Source organism: Strix aluco, chromosome 14 (genome assembly GCF_031877795.1).
Source record: "Strix aluco isolate bStrAlu1 chromosome 14, bStrAlu1.hap1, whole genome shotgun sequence".
Classification (NCBI taxonomy): Eukaryota; Metazoa; Chordata; class Aves; order Strigiformes; family Strigidae; genus Strix; species Strix aluco.
Window position 1 is genome coordinate 18,441,224 of NC_133944.1, and position 13,198 is coordinate 18,454,421.

The window sequence follows — 13,198 nt, forward strand, 5'->3', positions numbered from 1 at the left end:
CCATGATGTATTGCATTAAAAATGCCTTGAAAGCCATCCTATTTGCAGTTTTCAGAAAACATTTTTCTTAAATTAAATTACGATTTATCTGAACAGGGCAGAAAATATGAAAGCCCCTTGAAGACTTTAGTATTGATTTTTTTCTAAGTATTTGCTAGCTCTTGTTTTCTCATTTCTGTGCTCCTTGATAGAAAGGCCTAGAGCTCCTGAGCCAAAGCTTCAGCTGAATGAGAACTGCAACAGCAAAGGGAGGGAATACGGGAACCGAATTTACAGTAGGAGTTTTAACGAAGAACTTTAGATTGGCTTTTTAAAAGATTTTGGCTCTCTGCTTCCTGAATTTAAGCAATATTTAGTTGATGTAGAAAATTAAGACAATTTATTAATTACTAAAGGCTATTCCCAACTAAACAAACATTGCAGTAACCATGAAGGTAAATGACTTGAATATTTTGAAAGTGTGAGTTCAAGGTCACTTTTTATGTATACTTATTGTAATAAGAGTTATAAATCTTTATTTTAGTATTTTTATTCTAGAATTAAATGAAGACAAAAGTCAAAAAAATTATTATATGAAAACCCTTTTGAAATGGACAGTGAAATGGACACACACAGTTACTAATTTATAAGCAATAATTAGGCATGCTACATAGTTGATGATTTCTAACCGTTCACTGCCATTCTGTGCCAACTGCTTATTAAAACTTCATCCTCCCTCTGTCAAAATGCTCTGTTACTTTAGCCATAAAACTGTTATACCGTAGCTCCCAAATACCTTGTTACAAATGCTGACTGTATCTTTCAGTTTGTACTGCAGTGAACTAAGCTTATGAAAATAGTTCTGAGGGATTAAGCTCTAAATACTATTTCTATGCAGTGGATTATTTTTTCCCCAAGCTCAACACATTCATGTTGCTTAATGATAAGAAAAATGTTGTGACAAATGCATTGAAGCTTCGTTGGCTCTTGCACATGTTATCTAGGCATGTTTGACTAATAATTTTGCGAAAAGAATGACAGATATGATTGCAAGATTCACTCAACTTTGTTGGTCTAGATTGTGTTTTGTGCCCATTATTTCACCTTACTTTGCCTCAGTTTATGATTTGGTGAAATTGCAAGTATGTAAGCAACCGAAATTGTTCATAAAATGTTTTGGCCATTTATGAGTTGAAATTCTTTTAGAAGGTATATCTTTTTATATCAGTGTTGCTGCATTATTTTCTTTTTTTCTTCTATGCTTATAGTTGTATTAATGTAAAAAAAAAAAAAAAAAGCGGATTAACTAAAACTCTTATTTCATGTACTTGAGGACTTCAGAAAAACTTGAGTCCATTACAAACTTTGCTTTGATTTTTTCTTTACTATGTAGTTAACATTAAGTTTTCATTTTAGTTAAGTTAGTTGCAAAAATTCTTGATCTCATATGGCTGGTTTGTTTTTTTACCTATAACGTACTTTTGAATTTGGAGACGGTGATTATACCAAATGTTATAAGCCTATTAAGATTGTACCAATGTGGGATATCATTAAGTCTGTATTATTAGACCGGATATTGTATTTTATGGTTCTCACCTTGTCTGTCATCTTTGTGGTGTTGGTGTGGTGTTTTTTTTTTTTTCTCTCTCTCTATAAAGGTTCAGCCATGGAAGAAAGTAATGAACAAAAACTGAGAGGAAGAGACCCAGCTGTTTGGCACGTAGGCTTGAAGGTAGCATGGGACATAGAGACACCTGGATTAGCAATGCCACTTCACCAAGGAGACTTCTACTTGATGCTTGGTAATTTTCAAGGGCTAAGAAGGTGAACTTTCTGTTGAAAACAGAGCAAATGACACTTATTTTAATATAAATTATCATACCTTCCTTTAAGTTAGGACTTTCCTTATTTAGAAAGATATGACATCTGACTAGAGTGTAAAATAAATTCCTCCTACCCTGCCCACTTCCAGTGTATTTTGGGGAACTTTTTTTTCCCTAATGATTCTTTCATTTCACAGCTAAGAAAGGAAGTATTCTTTTTGAGCCTTTTCTGTCTGTTGTGCAGTCAGAATTGCTAGTCCAAGTCAGGCTTCAGGCCATAAGCAGAATTTCCTCAGATCTTGTGAAAAGTTGAGCTGTATCCATCCCATCCTTGTATTTGTAGATGCTGATTCCTTTTTCTATTCTTACTATTCTTACTGAGTAACTGTGAGCATCTGCATCTGCTATGTTCAACAAAAAAAAATTCCTGTTCTTGAGTTTGGCTTATAGACTGGCTACATATTATGTAAGTTGTCACTGTAGCAGTCTTAAAGTTTTCTGGCACCATGGTTCTTGAAGTTTCAAACATTATGCCAATTTGTGGATGTTTTACTGGTCACCGATTTTAGGCATGACATTTCTCTCCTGCTAAACTTTTCCATGTGTATATTCAAACATACTGTTTTCTAGTAGTGTGATTATACTAAGATCATAAGGGACAGAGCTGTCATACTCCATGAGTGAGTCTCAATGTCTCAGGTGTAGAGGATTAAATGAAGAAAATTAAACTAAGTTCATTTATTTGAGCAGCTGAGCTCACACACTAAGGTTTTTCCATTGAAGAAAATGAAACAACTGTGGCTAAGGTGTGTTGACACAAAATCTGTTGCTTTCTCTTTTGGCTTGTTTTTCTCTTGGTTATCATTTTTGTTTAAACAAATTATTTATCACACAACTCAAAACATGAACAATGCTTCTGACATCATGTTTGCCTGTTTAGTGACTTGGCTTGACAGACATCATGAGTGAGAGCACTTGCAGTGTTCCCTGTTTATGTGTTTGTAACTTGGAAGGTAGGCTCCGTGAAACGTCCCTAGAATGATCTGTCGTGCTGCCAACTTGTTGGGTTGAACAGTCTTTTCACTTTTACCTTTCGCTTTTATCTTCCAACAAATATGGCAACAGTTTACTTACTACCAGTAATACCTTTGTGGGCAATCTTAAAAAACATATAGTATGTTATTAGTTACCTCATCAAATCCTGTGCACTGTCATCAATGAAGTATCTTGTGTAAAAGAACTGGACTGTCTCTGCTCTTAAGTATGTTCAGACATGAACAGATCAACTGTTAAGATGTGAGATCCTTTGGCACAGTGCTGTGGATGTGCCGCCCTTTCTGTAGTTGTGAGGATATAGAGTAGCAGCCTGGAGGGAAATGGACATACATATGAAAGTGAAGTTTAAGTGGCAGCTAAACATTCCTAGAAAGGGAATTATTAATCAATTTTCGAAGTTCAGGCATCAAGTAAACTTCTTATCTAATCCTTCCTGACTGGGAAGTTCGTGCATACACAGCTTTGCTGGGCAACAGATTCAGAAGGCAATTAATAAAATAAGGGATCTAGCTTCAGTATTTTTATTGCAAAATACTGTAGATTGTGGTTGACTGAGTTACCAGATCATAAGGACATTTTATTATTCCCCGATGGAATTTATATACAGTAACTGAAGTATTACCAGGGATGCTGTATGAAGGGTGGGTCAGAAAGTTAGTTTGTTTAACACATAACATCATGATCATGTTTAGATGGAAACAAAGGATATATTAAACATTCTTTTGAAGATGATGTGTAAATCACTTTCTTAATACTTTGTGGAGAGCTACAGATTTGAGCTCTGTAGGCCAGGTGTTTGATAATCTTTTCTGTATTTCCATAGCCTCTGTATTTTTTTACCCTCAATTACTTAAAAAAAATTACTATTTTATACAGTCTGAGAGAGTATTCTCAAGCTGGCCCTTTTATTAGGTTTCTATGTACAGTAGAACTGCTTTTATCATTTTTGCTTGAAATGAAAGACAATCTAAGTGGACATACACAGTTTTAGTGTATTTCTTACTGTTCAAATTTTTTTGAACAGACTTCTAAGAGGAGGCATTTTGAGGATGCCATCTAAACGATAAAATACGAAAACTCTGCATAAAATGTAACCTGACAATAGAAAAGCCACTTTTAGATTAATTTATCTTGTGCTTTTATACATCATACATTCCAGAACCTCATTTCAGTAAGCAGAGTCTTCTTGCTGCCATTATTTTAAAAGCAGTGGCAGCAGTATGCAAGGTATCTAGAAAATAAAACATTACGGTAAGAGTACTGCAGCTAGTAGTAGCTGTTGATGTACAGGGTCAGATTGGTAGGACTGTGTACTTTTTCTGACTACCATCGACTCATCCAACTCTAGCAAAAAACTCAGCAACTCTGTAGGTCTGTTCTTCTAATTACTGAAATGGTACAGTGCTAACTGCTTTATATGAATTTTGTAAAATACTGAAATGTCAACTTCAGTGTGTTCCTTACAGTTAAAAAGTCAGGTCATATCAACTCCTGTACCTGTAATACCCCAACTATTTCGTAATACTGTACATGCAAATCTTAGATAAGAAAATGTGGTAACTTGATATTTCTAATAGTAATGTGCAATTACAGTAACTTGTAAATCTCGATCAATGGGTATATCAAATGAAACAAAAAGATTGGGGGTGTGTTAGCATTTCTAGTAGACATTTAGTAACGTTTATGTTCCTCTTTTTGTTGGCTCTATAAAATGTTTTTTGTTATTCTGGGTAGAATTTTAGTAAAATGTAGTCTTAAAACATAAATTTACACCTGCATTCTCAACAGTCCTCTTCAGATGAAATCATAAGCCATAATTTAAATGTATGTTAGGACTAAACATGAGGTGATCAAATCCATTCTTCAAGTAAGCTATTAAAATAATATAAATATATGCTTTTTAAACAAAACAAAACAAAATCCAGAATTACTTTCAGTAAGACAGATTTTTATTTTTTATTTGGTAAAGCTTACTTTTCCTAATATGAAGAAAAAATATCTGGTGAATGACTGCAAACCTGCCGCCTAAAAACTCAAATCTGAACTTTATATCACTCATGAAACGGAAACACTTTAGCTCAATTTAGAATAATATATTGGTCTGCAGAGGAAGTGCATACTGAACCCTGCTGTCTCAAGTACACAGTCAAGGGGTGTCTAATATGAAACGTGTTGGGTGCATGCAATAAATCCAAAACGCGTGGAGGTGAGCAAAGGGCCCCATCTGCTCTGTCCTAGAGCATGCTTAACTAGGGTTGTCATGGTCTTGCTATTAAATTGGAATCTTTCCCCTAATCTTTGAGTTAGACACGACCAGATTTGCAAGCAGATTTACAATTTTCACTAATTTTCCTACCATGACTTCAAAACATACTTAACAAAAATACATTCTGGACTTTTTCAAAGGGAGATTTACTTTTCTGCAGCTGTTTCCCATAGATCAAGCTCTTGCTTGAAGGTTAGGGTTTTAAAACAGCATGAAGATGAACTTGGAATCCTATACCACTCCCCACTCCCAGCAAATTATAGTTCAAGAAGCATCAAAAAATTATTTTTATAACCAACCAGAAGTAGGGTACACACATTGCGGAGGCTGGCTTGTGGTTAAAGATAAGTATTTAATGGAAACACTTCCACATGTATATAGTGGCTCATTAAACTATTTCTAGATATTTAATCTGCTTCTATTTCCACAAACTAACTTGAACCCTCTTTGCTCTCTAGCATCTTGAACGTGTTGGAGTTTTTTAACCTTTTTATTTTTTTTTCCTTGAGTGCACATTTGATCCAAATGCTATACTCCTTGATTATTAAGACTTCGAACCCCAGAAACATATTTGTTGTTACCAAACTTTGATCATGAAGTTTGGCGAATTCCAAACGTAATTTTTTTTTTTTTCATTCAGCCTTTTAATTCATTCTGTGTTTTGTTTGTGCACACTTTTCTTGTTTAAAAACTAAAAATATTTCTTAATTAGGGACAGATCATCCCTCTAGTTTTTTGTTATGGAAGTATTATTCCACTGATCCATAATTTCTTGGAGAAGGAGACATACCTTCCTGGTGCTTTTTGTTGACATACCTACAGTAAAATTAATTTGGTAAGGTTTTCTCCTGTTGAAGCATTGTGTGCAGTTAGATGCAAGTAGAATTGGAAATGGTGGGAAAGCTTTTGAAAATTGAAAACTGTAATATGGTTAAAAAGAAGATTATTTGTTTATGGCAGTTAAGAAAACTAATAGCACAAGTGTGTTTCAGTTTTGTTTGTAGATATTTTGGTGTTTAGAATATCAAAGCTTTTGCCAGTGCTTTAAACCCCAGCGTACCTTTTATCTGCATCATGAAGTAGATGACAAAAAGACAACTGTCTAAAAAGTTCAGGAAGAAGACATGAAAGAAGATAGAAAAGACAATATAAACACCTATTGTTAATTCTGAGAGCATCCATTGTGGTTTACGTTTTCCTGGGAAGTACTTTACCTAGAAGTGATAAGTTTTGGGCCTTTAGTCCCTGCTCCTTTCAGTGAGGATTGGCTAAGAATTAATTTCCTTGCTTTCTACCTTGTATTGTTTATGTCTTAATGGTCTGCAGTGACATGGGTATACAGTCATTGTTTCTCTCTGAGTGCTTTGGCTCCTCACCTCACTGGTGCTCTAATAATTAAGTATACATACGTTAGTTAAGCATATATACATACACATATCCATTATTCCATTCTTTTGACAAAGGCTATACAAGCACATGGCTTTCAGTGTTTCTGCTAGTGGTGCCCAGGTAATTCAGTTGTGTAGAAGAAAGCATAGAGTGAGATGTGAACAGGAACTGAGAAGAACTACACCCGAGAGAACAGAGAGGAACTGTCAGTAGTTTCAAGCAGTGGAGAGAGCTGTGCTGAGATTATATGCTGCAAGGGATGTATCTGAGAAAAGAACAGGATGGCAGAAGTCTATAGAGGGGAGAGACAGAAAGATCTATGACATAAACTTGATCCCGCAATTTAAAATAGAATATGCAACATCCAAATTCCAAAATGTATCTGCTGTAGATAGCAGGAAAATTGCTGAGAAGCTTGTCTGATAAGGGGATCCACATAGAGAATAATAGTCTGCGTCTGGTAGTAGAAGGGTGCTCAGGTGTTAAAACAATAGCATTAGTCTTAGGAGCTGTAAACCTGCTTCCCTCACAGAATTTCCATGCAAACTTTGGCAAGTCCCTTAACCTCTCCTTACCCTTAGGTTTTTCTGTGTCAGTTACCAACTTTACAGAGGCCTTACATGGATAAATGTATTAAAGCACCAAGTATCTTAGATGGTTTTCTGGTTTTTGGTTTTTCTTGCAGGTGTGAGGAATAGGGATCTATATTAAATAAACCCTCCATTTTGTAACTATGTTTTACACAAGGTGTGTTATCTGAAGTTTCTGTAGCTGGAAATTCTGTCTGAAATAATTGTAAGCATTTGCAGCTAATCAGATCATCTGCTAAACATTCTTATGACTTCTTAGTACTTCATCTGTAAAGTCAAAACCTGACCTCCAAATCATTTAAACAGACTTCAAGTTGATAACTTTGCTTTCCAAGGTGGCTTGGGCCACCTGTACACAATCATACATGTGATTAATTTCTTTTAATAAATCTTGTCTCAGCTATAGTAGCCCTATAATGGGATCTGGCCATAAGGTGGCAGATGATTCATTGGGAAGTGGCAGGCAGAAGGTAGTAGGAATAAAAAAATAAAACAATCCATTAAAAAGAATACAGATTTTGCCATATACATGTATGCAGGAAATAGTATCCTTGTTTCTTAGGTGCTCCACCTCAGACAGAAAAATGAAGTTATTTTTTCCAGCATTCAAACACCATGTGTCTGTTACCCACCAAGGTGTGTTCCTTTGAATGCAAACAAGCCCTTTGCAATATTGTCAGTAGTTTGGGCAAACTGATTTACTCATTATACTGCCTGAAGTGCAAGTAATCATCCGCACTTTCACAGTGACTGGTGGCACAATGGTATCCTGTTAATACAGGTAAATATGAACAACTTTAATGTCTGTCATTAGGCTTTGATTGAGAAAATTCTCTTTGGTCAGGATAGCACTCTGACATGTATTGGATTTCATTAGCTTTTCTTCATTGTTTTCTAGAATTACTATTTTAAATTTGGAAAACTTGTAGTGTTTTCAAATCTGTAAACAAGCAAAAAGCTGGATCAGTCTTGTGAATAATAGTCTGTGCAAGTGACAGCATTTTTCATAGACATGGGAAAGCTCTGGGAGAGGAACAGTCATGTAAGCAGAAAATTGTAGTCCAATTCTCAAAACTTCTTACCTAGCAGTTAGTTAATTGGCATATGCATCTCGTAAGCATCCATATGGAAGGCAAGACTTTTAAGAAAGTGATGGGATTGTGTGACAGTTCTTGAAACTGCACTAAATACATTGCTAAGTTGGTGTTAATGGTGATTTAAAATAAAAAAGTCACTTCTTGTGCATTATACATTTCACATAAGTTCTGTGGCGCTTTGTTTTTGTGATAGATATTGAAATGAGATGTGTGTGCCATGGTTGTCCTGAATTTGTGGCAAGTTAAGGGTCCACTGTTTCCTGGCAGAAAAGATGCCATGTTGGCTCTTAACTCATCACAAATTCAGGAGAACTGTCTGATAAATAGCTTGCCTGCATGCAGTTTTCCAAAACAGGACTGATCTGTATATTCCTACTTTTATATGCATATATTTTATGTGATGTGTAATACTGGAGAGGCTGTGTTTTTGGTTTTCCAAACCTCATCGATCAGTGTTTAGTCATGTAAAACTGATGTTAACTCCATATGTATTGTATTTTACCTAAAACCATGAGAGCGCTGTGGCAGTTCTGACATGGGTGTCCAAGGAAGGTAACAGTTTTGGTTTGGCTCTAAAACCAAAATACTTATCTAGATGTAGTGTTTTGTATCTGAATAAAAGCTTTTCCTGCCAAATGGACAATGGCCAATTTAACAAAGAGTGCTTTTTCTTTTCAATTAATATATTTTTAGAAGAAAAAGTAAATCAAATCTTTACTGTAGTCTTTTAAGACCTAGAATGTATTTTTCAAATATTCTTTGAGACATGCAATCCATGAAGCTTCAACTATTTTTGTACAATTACAGTTTTAGATGAATTATAAACTCTTAAATTAAAATTACAGGCTTCTTTCTAAGAGTCATGAAGGATTAGAGACAGTTGGAAGCAATTTCAAGGGGGAGTTCTACAATGAAGGATTTGCCAAGAGTTTGAGTAAAGGTGCAAATCAAAATGTAATACTTTTAATGCTGTGTTTGCTACATAAAACACATCACACTGAATGGGCACTGAATGGGGTCATGGAAGTGTTTATGTTTGTTTTCTGTGACAATTCTTCTTGAAAATGATTGTGATATTTAAATATTGCAGTGTCCAGAGGTGATAATGTTCTGTGGCCCTTGCAAGACTTGACTCTATGCAATTTAACCCTCATATATTTATGTAGGAAGTTGCATTTTCCTGTGTTTTTTTGCTTGTTTTGGAGCATTTTTTTTTTTCAAGCTTTTCAACTTCACCTATCTGCAAACTTCATACAAATAGAAAATAAGCTTACCTCCCATCTAAACTTTCTCATGGGGAATTCAATCCTCTTTCATTACACTTGTCTGCCAGTTTCTTAAATAAATTGTTTTTCTGATTTTTATTTTTATTTTTTTTCAAGTTTGTGATGCTGTCTTCTGTCTTGGGTATGAACTTCGTAAATAGTTGCTTATAAAATTCCTAAAAAGACAACACTGTTCTTACAACTAGGATAAATTCAGTCATTTTTCTGAATTCTTATTCATTAGACTCCTCTCAGTTTTGAAGTTTCAGGCTTTTTGCAAGGTAAAGTAAATGTTTTAGAGCATATCTTTTCTCAGTAATAAAGAAAATACCATTAAACCTCACACACTGTGTTCTTTTCTGATGGTCTGTTATTTTGGTTAGAAGGGCATTTTCAAAAATTAGTAGGAATTTGGGATATCAGGTTTCAGGTATGCAATTACTGATCTCTCAAAGAGAAATTATATTTATGTGGTGGAAGGATGAAGCTTTATAATGTCTCACCATGCTGTATTAAGATGACTGAAGCTAAATTCCCTGATAGAACAGATATTGTTGAAAATACAGACTCCAACTAGCATCCCGTAGGTCTCTATTCCTGGTCTCTTCTAATTTTGTCTGTGATGTTTTTTGCTTGGTAACACTTCAGATCACTTAGTTTTGTATGCTTTTTTTTTTAGACTCTTTCTACTAACTTACAAAACTATAACCCAGGAGAGATTTCACAGAAATTTTTGATAGATTTTGTCATGATTTTCCTGAATGTCTTGTTAAGGTTGAGAGGGCAGCGTAATTTTAACACCATGTTTGAACTGAAAGTGCTTCATGAATGGTTCTCAGCGTAACAGGGAGTGTTGCTACTAGATTTAGTCTGAACTTTTCTAGAGGAATGTTTTCTCTAAAAAACGCTAATTTGTCAGAATTCAAGAATTCTTCAGTTACGATAATTTTGACGAAACTCTGATGGCAAGCAAATAGGTTCCATCTACAGGGTTTGTGGGGCTGTTTTGTTTGCCAGTCTGTGAACTCAAGTCCATGACAGCCTTCTGGCAAGCTACAAGAAAGTCACAAATGAAATGCTTTGGAGACAGGTATTTGAACAGGTTGTGCTTTCTGAGTTCCCAGTTTCTTGGCTCTGAGCTGAAGGGAGAACTTCAGATAAGTTTCAGATAAAAAGATGAAATAATATGTCTTTGTCTTTTTTTTTCTCTTTCTTTGTTTCTTTTTTTTGAGAAATGTCAGCATTGTTCAGTGATTTTTGAGAAAAGAGATTGTAATTTCTGAGTAGTGTGTTGTTTATAGTGATCCTCAACTTTGAAAGAATTAATTTGTTTAGTTGAACTTTTCCCATAAGAGGTGGGAAAATGCCACTTCCAAACCCTATAAACAGGGAGAAAACTAATATGAAGAGGTCATTGTAAGACTAGGACAGCAAATAGTTATCATGCTCTGCTAAATATTAGAGCTCTATGAAGATAGCACTGTCTGACTGAATTCTTTATTTTTTCTCTTTAAATGCTTAATATAGTGTCTTTAATTCATATTCAGCCATAGTAAGTTTTATTAAGTATAGTTTTTCCCTGTGCTTAAGGTTTTCTAATCTGTCCCTAGATGATCTCAATATGACACATCAGCACTGTGTTCTGGCTGGTTTTTCACCTCGATTCAGCTCAACTCACAGAGTGGCAGATGTAAGTATCAAAAACGGTTTGCTGTTTGGTCATTTGTAAAACTAATATTCTGGTACCATGTACATCACGTTGTCTTATCCAGAACTGTGATTCACAGTTATGACTCAAACTGTTTTCTTGAACAACTGCTATTTGTTTATTTTTGGATTGAGGTACACTTGTTTCTGTAATGGTAGCTTGCCTAAATTCACAGTTAAGCATATAAGATATGAATTAAGAGTGTGCTTCACCACACCTCATGGATTACTGATGAAATGTAGAAACAACTGTATTTTTACATGAAATGTTTTAAAACTTTTTTGTTGTGTTCATATCCTGGTCCTAGTTGAAATGCAATATTCATGATGAGAGAGAAATACTCAAAACATATCAGCAATGTCCACTGGAAAAAATGGCCTTTAGGAGGTGAGAACAACGAAGAACAGTCATGAGTATGCTTTAAATTGGATCCTTTGGTGCATCTGAGGATTGAAGAAGCAGAAAAGTGACACAGAGTCCCCTTGTCTCAGCCATTCTGAGATAACAAGGCTACAGCCTGTTATTCTCTACTGCAAAGACACCTTTTTTTTTCCCCCCCACACTAGACCTCTCCTCCCTATTCCTTTCCATGGTGATATCAGCAGTTTTGTTTATGTAGTATTCTAATAGGAAAGCATACAGAAAAATAAAAAGACTGTATTGTAAAAAAATATTTTAAAAAATTACAATTACCACTTTCTTCTTTCAGCAAGGCAAAATATACTGCTATTCGAGCAAGAGAGATACATGTATCCATATACTTTTTTCCCCATTACTCTTCCTAATTTGTGCAGGAATGGAAATGAAGCAATAGCACCGAACATGGACATATAAACATAAACTTATAATATAAAAAAATTTCTTTTGTTTCCCAAACAAATATACACTCTGCTTGTTTGAATTGGGCTTTGACATTGAGTTAAATACATTGTACATCTTAAAACAAATAATTCCATATTTTTCATCTCTCATTTTAAGAGTGCTCTGACCTGCTGCTCCTGTCTCTGTGTTACTTTTGCAGGAAAATGCACACTTAATTTCACAGTATGAAAAGCTTCTCTATTAAGTGATTATTCTCTGGGTTTTTTTAAACTGTTGTGACTTCAAGTTGTATAGTATGGATTTTTTTTTTTTTTTTACAAAGAATATGAGACCCATGAGGTCCTTATTCAAGATATTTCCTGGAAACTTAACTGAAGGTACAGATATTTAATTGAAAATAATTAAAAGATGTAGATGTCTTCTTTGTTTTGTTTCAAAAGGATTTTTACAAATTTCCTTCTATAGATTTCCCTTCCTTTGGAGGAAATGTAATGAAAACAAAACAAAAGGAGCAGAAGTGCAAAATTGTTCTGTTCATATTCTCTATACCTTGTAAGCAAACAGGTCTCAGACTGGGTATGGAACTCCATTTTAGTGTTACTAGGAACCCATACAACTGGGCAAATACAACTGATTCTGAAATACTGTCAAAAACTGACCATGTTTTTGTATGCCATACTTGTAAAATCAGTTTTAAAAGAATTCTTTGCTTTCTCCTTTCAATCTATGCTGTACTGGTCGGGTAGATGTTTGATGGACTAGACTTCTGCATAATTTATATCAGTAACTATAGATAATCCAGGAGGCTCTTGTTTATAAGATCATGAAATAAAATTACAGAAATACATCCCTTCTGCTCCTTCACTTTGATTATTTCAGAAGTAAATAGTTCAGTATATTTTAGAAATACATACGTTCTGAAGTGGCTATATATAAATTTTTTATTGTATCTTTATAGTGTTCAAGAGGAACATTGGAATACATATTTGGACAATGTGAACTGGCACTCCAGAATTTACAGACTGATTCTGATTCAATGGCTTTATCTTTGAAATCACTGGAAACTGCAGTTGTAAAGCAAGTAGAAGAAATACATAATGAGGTGAGATGATCTGCACTGAAAATACTTCAGCCAGGTTCTGAGAGGTGAAGTCTGCTCATGGAGTCAGTGGCAATTAAGTGTGTTCAGCTGCTCACAGGGCA

The 13,198-nt window shown here is 34.8% G+C and overlaps 1 protein-coding gene across 11 annotated transcripts in view; it reads left to right on the top strand.

Moving 5' to 3' along the window:
• The window catches only part of FTO (FTO alpha-ketoglutarate dependent dioxygenase), a 257,836-nt gene that overhangs the window by 60,641 nt on the left and 183,997 nt on the right, over positions 1-13,198 (top strand). For 10 of the 11 annotated variants that reach the window (XR_012625144.1, XR_012625143.1, XR_012625145.1 and 7 more), the window contains 3 exons: positions 1,638-1,781; positions 11,076-11,155; positions 12,954-13,097. Coding sequence is in view for 8 of the 11 variants with exons in the window: in XM_074839987.1 (XP_074696088.1) it covers positions 1,638-1,781; positions 11,076-11,155; positions 12,954-13,097 (368 nt within the window). In the remaining 3 variants the exon portion in view is untranslated. The remainder of the gene's footprint in view (positions 1-1,637; positions 1,782-11,075; positions 11,156-12,953; positions 13,098-13,198) is intronic. The other variant, XM_074839993.1, reaches the window with a different exon arrangement.